The 10,000-nt window shown below is 40.5% G+C and overlaps 1 protein-coding gene across 1 annotated transcript in view; it reads right to left on the reverse strand.

The window, feature by feature from the left end:
• LOC120572318 (tetratricopeptide repeat protein 39B) overlaps positions 1 to 10,000 on the reverse strand; it is a 38,223-nt gene that overhangs the window by 20,373 nt on the left and 7,850 nt on the right. Inside the window, exon 2 of the mRNA XM_039821590.1 lies at positions 191 to 225. Within this exon, the coding sequence (XP_039677524.1) occupies positions 191 to 225 (35 nt within the window). The remainder of the gene's footprint in view (positions 1 to 190; positions 226 to 10,000) is intronic.

Consider the following 10,000-nt stretch of genomic DNA (forward strand, 5'->3'; position numbering starts at 1 on the left):
ACACACACACACACACACACACACACACACAGAGACACAGAGACACACACACACACACACCAATCAACACAGAAAGTGACTAAAAGCAGAGGTTACACAAAGAGACAGGAAGCTGACAGGAAATGACTCACTTCCCGTGTGTGTGCGTGTGTGTGTGTGTGTGTGTGTGTGTGTGTGTGTGTGTACTCACGCAGGTATCCGGTCGTAGGCATCTTCAAAACAGTCCTGAAAGCCACAGAATCAGTCTCGTTAAGATTCAACCAAAAACATATATAGATATCATCTGCAGCCTGATTGGCTGCTTGCGAAAGTGAAGTCGGCCAGTTACAGTTATTCTTACGAGTTACGCCAGACTTCTTTGTTATTCCCCTACATACAGACAAGCTAACGTTAGAAACTGCTAACGTTACAGAGGAACGTCTAACTAGGTGGTGTATAACTTTGGCACCTGTCCCCAATCATATTCTCCATACACAGGAATTAAAAGGGAATTAACAGGAATTAAAGGGAATAAACAGGAATTATAGGGAATAAACAATAATTAAAGGGAATTAAAGGGAATAAACAGGAATTAAAGGGAATAAACGGGAATTAAAGGGAATAAACAAGAATTAAAGAGAATAAACGGGAATTAACAGGAATTAACAGGAATTAAAGGGAATAAACGGGAATTAAAGGGAATAAACAAGAATTAAAGAAAATAAATGGGAATTAAAGGGAATTAACGGGAATTAACAGGAATTAAAGGGAATAAATGAGAATTAAAGGGAAGAAACAGGAATTAAAGGGAATAAACAGGAATTAAAGGGAAGAAACAAGAATTAAAGAGAATAAACGGGAATTAAAAGGAAATTAATGGGAATTAATGGTAATTAAAGGGAATAAACACGAATTAAAGGGAATAAACACGAATTAAAGGGAATTAACAGGAATTAAAGGGAAATAAAGGGAATTAACAGGAATTAAAGGGAATTAAAGGGAAGAAACAAGAATTAAAGAGAATAAACAAGAATTAAAGAGAATAAACAAGAATTAAAAAGAATTAACGGGAATTAAAGGGAATTAACGGGAATTACCAGGAATTAAAGGGAATAAATGAGAATTAAAGGGAAGAAACAGGAATTAAAGGGAATAAACAGGAATTAAAGGGAAGAAACAAGAATTAAAGAGAATAAACGGGAATTAAAAGGAAATTAATGGGAATTAAAGGGAATAAACAGGAATTAAAGAGAATAAACAAGAATTAAAGGGAATTAACAGGAATCAAAGGGAATTAACAGGAATCAAAGGGAATTAACGGGAATTAAAGGGAATAAATGGGAATTAATGGGAATAAACTGGACATTTTTTAATATTGCTTGTTATAGTCTATATATGTATAATGTATATATATATAATGTTAAAGTCTATAACAGGGAACTTAAATGTAGTTGAAAAATCTTGGTTAAAACAACTTGATTTAATGCAACTTCAGTTGAATGTCCTCCCTATATTCGTCAATGACATGCACACACGAAGTAGGGGATGTCCTTTTTTTAGGAGGGGGTAATACATAACACATTGCTATTATTAACCTATGTGTGTTAATTATACAGCCCACTAACCATAGTATATCAAAATATAAATGTTTCCAAAATTCCCCAGCTAAACTTTCCATGGAAAGCAATATTAAAAATATCCAGTTAATTCCCATTAATTCCCGTTTATTCCCATGAATTCCCGTTAATTCCCATTAATTCCCATTAATTCCCGTTAATTCCCATTACTTCCCATGAAAGATTCCAAATTGTAATGTTTCCAAAATTCCCCAGCTAAACTTTCCATGGAAAGCAACATTAAAAATATCCATTTAATTCCCATTAATTGCGATGCGTTCCAGACACAATTTTTAGCCCGTAAGTTACGACTTCAAGTCACGACTCACGACTTGGTAGCGTTCCAGGCAAAGTCACGACACACCCTTCTAGCTAGCGTTAGCTAGCGGCTACCTAACGTTGACGTTAGCTAGCGCTAGCCGATACCAGCGATTTCTAGTCAGCAACATATTTTGGGCTTCATGTAAGAAACATAACCTGCAGTAGTACACACTCGTATGTGTGTTGTTTTGATGAGAATGTGCGGAATTACTTTACGTTGCCTATTTCTGTCTATTTATTTCACTCACGACTTGGTAGCGTTCCAGGCAAAAGTCAGCTAGCGGCTACCTAACGTTGACGTTAGCTAGCGCTAGCTGACTTTGCCTGGAACGCCGGTGAAATTACTTTCTACCACTGAAAGCGCCCTGGAACGGCAGTCAAACCCCATTAATTACTCCCCGTGAACTGGTACCAGATGGTTGTTCTCCCAGTTACAGTTTTTGACGTCACACAAACACATGAACAACAATGGCGCCCCCTGTTGATGCTGTATAGACGCCGCTGATTAACGGTGAGAAATAGAAATAAATAGACAGAAATAGGCAACGTAAAGTAATTCCGCACATTGTAATCAAAACAATACACATACGGTTGTGTACTACTGCAGGTTATGTTTATTAAATGAAGCCCAAAATATGTCGCCGACTAGAAATCGCTGGTATCGGCTAGCGCTAGCTAACGTCAACATTAGGTAGCCGCTAGCTAACGCTAGCTAGAAGGGTGTGTCGTGACTTTGCCTGGAACGCTACCAAGTCGTGAGTCGTGACTTGAAGTCGTAACTTACGGGCTAAAAATTGTGTCATATTTTCAGGTTAGGCTACTTAACGTTGACCTTAGCTAGCGGTTACCTAACATTGACGTTAGCTAGCGCTAGCCGATACTAGCGATTTCTAGTCGGCGACATATTTTGGGCTTCATTTAAGAAACATAACCTGCAGTAGTACACACTCGTATGTGTGTTGTTTTGATGACAATGTGCGGAATTACTTTACGTTGCCTATTTCTGTCTAAATAAAACAGGGAAATGCTTCTCAACAAGGGAGAAGAAGAAGTTATTAAAAGGAGAAGAGACGGCACATGCACGCACGTGACAAACAGTCAGTGATCTGGGGGAACGCCCCCTAGTGGCCCTTAGAGGAACTGTGGCTTCAGACGCTCGTGCAAGTTCAGTTTCTGCCCGAGGTCACACGGTTTGTTCAAGGAGTTTCAGCTTCATGGGTTATTTATAACCACCCCACACACACACACACACACACACACACACACACACACACACACACACACACACACACACACACACACACACACACACACACACACACACACACACACAACACACACACAGCTCTCGTAAGCAACTATGATCACATGCATTTAGCATTTTCTATTTTCATGCATCACCATGTGAAATTGAAAGCAACATCATTTATTTCACACACACTCTCTCTCTCTCCCTCTCACACACACACACACACACACACACACACACACACACAGTTCGTCTCACTATCTTTGTGGGGACCCGTCATTGACATAATGCATTCCCTAGCCCCTTACCCTAACCTTAACCATCACAACTAAATGCCTAACCTTAACGCTTACCCTCACCTTAACTATCACAACTAAATGCCTAACCTTAACCCTTACTCTAACCTTAACTATCACAACTAAATGCCTAACCTTAACCCTTACTCTAACCTTAACCATCACAACTAAATGCCTAACCTTAACCCTTACCCTCACCTTAACCATCACAACTAAATGCCTAACCTTAACCCTTACCCTAACCTTAACCATCACAACTAAATGCCTAACCTTAACCCTTAACCCTTACCCTAACCTTAACCATCACAACTAAATGCCTAACCTTAACCCTTACCCTAAACTTAACTATCACAACTAAATGCCTAACCTTAACCCTTACCCTCACCTTAACCATCACAACTAAATGCCTAACCTTAACCCTTACCCTAACCTTAACCATCACAACTAAATGCCTAACCTTAACCCTTACCCTAAACTTAACCATCACCACTAAATACCTAACCTTAACCCTTACCCTAACCTTAACCTAATTTTATCCCTAATCCCCCAAGTCTTAACCCTCAAACAGCCCTTTAAACTTGTGGGGACCCGCTTTTTGGCCCCACAAAGATGTCTGGGACCCCACAAGTATACTGGACTCCTGGTTTTTGGGCCCCACGAATGTAGTTAAACGAGAACACACACACACACACACAGAGTCTAGAGACTCAGTAGCAGCTAATAATAGCCGCACAGTGGCTTCTTACATAATGGTGTACAGCTGCAGTCTCACACACACACACACACACACACACACACACACACACACACACACACACACAGACACAGAGTAACTGCCTGCAGGCGGCTGCTGCTCTCTGTGGTCTGTGACCCAGTTAAACACAGCGACCACCGAACAATCTGCTCCCATCAGATGAGGCCACAACACACATTAAACATGCCTATAGAGACGGGGGGGAGGGGGGGGCAGCTCTCCACTCTCCATTGACTCGTATTATCGTGTGAAGGTTTTCCTCCTCGTCTACTGCGTCTGCTGGCAAACAACAGAAACACGTGTAAAAGCTGCTGCTCACTTTTTTGTACATTTGTGTCACTTTTCTTTACATTTGTGGCCCATTTTTTGACATTTTTGTCACTTTTCTTTACATTTGTGTCACTTTCTTTGACATTTTTGTCACTTTCTTTGACATTTTTGTCACTTTTTTGACATTTTTGTCACTTTTTGACATTTTTGTCACTTTTTGTTAACATTTTTGTCACTTTTTGTTGACAATTTTGCCATTTTTTTGCCATTATTGTCACTTTTTGTTGACATTTTTGCCATTTTTGTGACTTTTTTTACATTTGTGTCACTGTTTTTTACATTTGTGTCACGTTTTTACATTTGTGTCACTTTTTTTTACATTTGTGTCACTTTTGATATTTGTGTCAATTTCTTTGACATTTTTGTCACTTTTTGACATTTTTGTCACGTTTTGTTGACATTTTTGTCACTTTTTGTTGACATTTTTGTCACTTAACATTTTTTTACATTTGTGTCATTGTTTTTCACATTTGTGTTGCTTTTTTGACATTTTTGTGACTTTTGTTTACATTTGTCTCACTGTTTTTTGACATTTTAGTCACTTTTTAACATTTGCGTCACTTTTTGACATTTGTGTCACTTTTTTTGACATTTGTGTCACTTTTTTTTTCAAAGTTCTTTTATCAATAGTTTTTTCTTCAACTGCCATAAAATTGACTAAAACACCCAAATTCAATGAAAGTGGTGGCGGCATACCTGTCAAGTATCCCGTTTTGGCCGGGAAAGTCCCGTATTTTACTCTTCTTTCCCGCCGTCCTCCTGTATTAGTATTTTCCCGTAAATCTCCCGTATTTTAACCTGCGTTATTAAAAAATAATAATACCCCGGGTCCAAGCGGAGTAAAAAAAAAAAAACATTCCCAATCTGAGCTCTGTCACTAGCCTCGCGATAACTGCCACCTGCAGTAGCCTACTACAGGAACTGTAGGTGGCAGTTGTCGGAGGTTAGTGTCTGAGGTCAGATGATGAGTTAATTTCCTGGGAAAAAAAAAAACAGACGGATGATGGACGCTTCGACAGAGACGGTGCGCTGCCAAAACTTATGAAGGTTTTACTATGTATTCCCCATAGCAATGCAAGTTGAGAAAGGGTGTTTAGCATGGTACGAAAGATTGTTACAGAGAATAGGATGACGTTAGACAACAGAACTGTTTGCGCTCTACTCTCGTGTAAACCACTCTGTAAACCACTCTGGCCCAGCCCACAAATACACTCCTTCCAAAACAGTCTTAAAGAATGCAAAGTCTGCAACAAATTTATACAATAACTCACTAAAAGAGTAAAGAAAAGTTATGTGAAATGAAAAGAAAAACTGTAAAAGAAAAGCAATATGAAATGAAAAGAATGTGTGGAATGAAAATAAAATGTAAAGACAAGCAATGTTATAAATTGTAAATGTTTTCAGCATTCTGCATCAAGTGATGATTTCAGCTTTCTTGTACACCTGTCTTAAAATGTAAGGGATACTGGAGCTTGGTTGGGGTGGTGGGACTGCTTGCGGTGGGCGCCGGAAAATTTCCCTTATTTTCAAATCCAAAACTTTACAGGTATGGGTGGCGGGCGGTTAGCGTGACATCATCAACCTGGGACCTCATAGTTTTTTTAATGGGACAAAAACGCTGGAAAAAGGCGACAAAAACATCGTAAGTGACAAAAACAATGTAAACACCCCAAATATAGATGTCTTCCCGTCAACCGGCAACTGTTAGTTTTTCTGAGTCAAGATTTTAAATGAAAAACCATTTTAATCAACGTTTCGGTCGTCTTTTTTCGATACTTTTGTGGCTTTCCCCCGATGTGTTTGTCACTTTTTTCAACGTTTGTCGACTTTTTCTGAGTCTTTTGAAGTTTTTCCCAAATTCGTTGTCACTGTTTTTCTAAATGTTTGTCACCGTGTGGAGATATTCTCTACCACCAGATGCTGTAATGTTGTGGTTTCAGTTGGACGTCTTTGTGACGTCTGACTTCTGACGGAGTTTCCCATGTAGGTTTCCTGTTAAGCTGACGAAATCTTGTAGATTCTCAAGATGAAAAAACATGAGACGTGGAAACTGTCTGTCTGTCTGTCTGTCTGTCTGTCTGTCTGTCTGTCTGTCTGTCTGTCTGTCTGTCTGTCTGTCTGGAGGAGGTCGGGGTCAGAGACGCTTCTCTCGTGACAGCAGCAGCAGCTTTCTAATCAATTAGTCAAGACGAGACACAGTGTGTGTCCTGTTACCAAACACACACACACACACACACACACACACACAGATAGACAGATAGACACACACAGAGACACACACACAGGAAATTGGCCTGACTGGAGTTTGTTTTTTCCAGCTCGCATGTCAACAGTCAGTTGCTAGACTGACCCTGGCTGCAAATTACATTTGCTGCCGCATTCTGGGCGTGCTGGTCTTACAGGGAGGTGTGTTCAGGTGCATTCTGGGCGTGCTGGTCTTACAGGGAGGTGTGTTCAGGTGCATTCTGGACGAGCCGGTCTTATAGGGAGGTGTGTTCAGGTGCATTCTGAGCGTGCCGGTCTTACAGGGAGGTGTGTTCAGGTGCATTCTGGGCGTGCTGGTCTTACAGGGAGGTGTGTTCAGGTGCATTCTGGGCGTGCTGGTCTTATAGGGAGGTGTGTTCAGGTGCATTCTGGACGAGCCGGTCTTACAGGGAGGTGCGTTCAGGTGCATTCTGGGCTGTATTGCTATCTCGAGGCCATTGATCGCGCCATTGACCAACAAAAACCTGGTCTAAAGTCAATTACTCAGCATTTTTATTGTTATTTTAACAGCAAATTATTAGTAAAATGCTCCTAGGCGATGACAGATGAATATGTGATTGGAGGCTCTCTTTCCTGCGTCACACCTCAGCAGTTAGTCTCATTTCCAGCTCACACAGACGCTCCTCTGTCAGCCTCCGAGCTGACTCATCGCATCACGCAGGAGCCCAGCTGACAGAGGAATGTGTTTACGGGAGACTGTGACACATCGTTATCGTCCGACCTCTCGGCTTCAGCGACTCCAACGATACGTAACGCAAGCACGCAGACAGGAAGCCATTAAACATGGTCAGGGCGTTTCGGTCCAGAGACAATCAGCTGTTCACTGTGACAGGGGGGGTCAAATGCGTTGGTGTCAGGCTGTTCTCACGAGGCATTCGTACGTATTTCTATGAAAAGTAAAGCTCTGTATATGGTATGTATTCCAAATAGTGACTACTGCGTGCAGCACGTTGACTGCTGCTGTATGAGAGCTGCTGACAAGTGTGTTTTCAACGTTTTTCGCACTTTGTCATTTATTTTCCGCACTTTTTTCCCACGTTTTCGATGCTACTTTACAAGGGCTGTGCTCGATTGAAGAAATTCTCAGTCGACTAACACTCATTCAATCGTATCGACCGATCGATTAGTTGATTTAAAATCGACAGATCTGTAAAATCTGAGTTTCTCCGCAAAGAGTCGTGCAAAAAGCACCACTTTAATTCTTGTGTTTACCAGAGATGTGCTCCTACATTTCTTGGAATGAAGAAAAAAGCATAAAAACATGACTAATGGACTAAAGAGATCTAAGTTGACTAAGACCAAAACGACCGATTAGTCGACTAATCGACTAAGAGGGAGCAGCCCTACATTTTTAAAAAACAACAAATTTTTAACAAATTTTTAAATTTTTTTTTTTTATTTTTTTTAAAAAAAATTTTTATTAAAAAAAAAAAAAAATTGACATGATTTATGAATGATTTTGACTAATATTAGAGGAATGTAATGTATGTTGGTGGAGAATCACAGACGTGTGGATGTCAAAGTTTAGTCAGGGTTTTGAATACATTTAAATTTTTTCAAAAGCTATAAAATTGAATACCTAACAATTCAATGAAAGTAGTAATCGAGTAGTTGAAACTGTGCTTAATTTTTTGAGTAATTTGGTTCAGAAGAAACCCATACTTCTGATATAGAAGTTTTGGGAACAGGTCAAATTAGTTAGCGTCCACTAAAAGTTGTGTTTTTGGCGCTGACAGACTCAGATTATTGTTCTAAGTGTCTGACAGCATTATGGAAAGGATCCCTACAGAGATAGACCTTTATAACCTCTTTAAGACCTTTCTGTTTAACCAGAAACAGCTCTGAAGTCGCTAGTGCTAAACCCACCAGACTTCATTTAAAAAAGCCATACTTTTAGCGTGTATAGAGCCAACGTATTTCCACATGTAAATCAGTAAACTATGTGTTTATTTCAACCAAAAATAGAGTTGTGATGGTTGGGACAAGTGGAAAGACGACCCAAAAGGTATTTCCATAGATTTATTTTGTTTCTGTCGACTTTGAATGAAGTGTATTTTACGACGCTAAAATCACTGATTATTTACATGGAGTCTGGTGGAGTTTAGCGAACACAATTTTGCGCGTTTTTAATGTTTAAAAAAAAAAAAAGGATCTTACTCTTTAACAGAAAGGTCGACCTCCTTAGAAATCCTTTCCGTAATGCTGTCAGACACTTAAAATATTAATCTGAGTCTGTCAGCGGCAAAACGAGCACTTTTTGTGAAGGTAAATACAAGCTGCACAATCGTCCTATTAGCTTAACATTGTAGCTTAACGGTTGTGGCTGCATGAAGGTTACTTTTTCTCGGCTAAACTCAAGTGGTGACTGCCGCTGGAAAGAGTTAAAACGTTGGGGGAAAGAAAGCCAGAGCAGATGCTGATGAATAACACTCGAAAGGCTTAAAGACAGAACTTGCTAAAGAAGTTCGACTGGGGACCGACTGCAATCATTAGAGCCAAGAAAAGTAATTTAGTTACGTTCACTGGGCTCGGCTGCTGCGCCTAAAAGCCTGATATAATGGTTATAATGGTCTGGTAGCAAACACATATTAAACACATATTAGCTCTGGGAAGATAGAGTGGAGTAATGAGGCCTGAGCAGAGAATGAAGTCACACACACACATACAAACACAGAGAGACACACACACACACACACACACACACAGACTCAGAGACACATAGACACACACACACAGAGACAGACACACACACAGACAGACAGAGACACACATAGACACAGAGCACACACACACACACACACAGGCACACAGACAGACACACACACACACACACACAGAGCGACCGCACACACACACACACACACACACACACACAGACAGACACACACAGACACACACACACACACACACAGACAGACAGAGACACACATAGACACACACACAGGCACACAGACAGACAGATACACACATACACACACACAGAGACAGACAGAGACACACACACACACACAGACAGACACACACAGAGACAGACAGACACACACACACACACACAGACAGACAGACAGACACACACACAGACAGACAGAGACACATAGACACAGAGACACACACACACACACACACACAGACAGACAGACACACACACACACACACACACAGAGACGACACACACACACACACACACACA

The sequence above is a fragment of the Perca fluviatilis genome, chromosome 14 (assembly GCF_010015445.1).
Source record: "Perca fluviatilis chromosome 14, GENO_Pfluv_1.0, whole genome shotgun sequence".
NCBI classification, from domain to species: domain Eukaryota; kingdom Metazoa; phylum Chordata; class Actinopteri; order Perciformes; family Percidae; genus Perca; species Perca fluviatilis.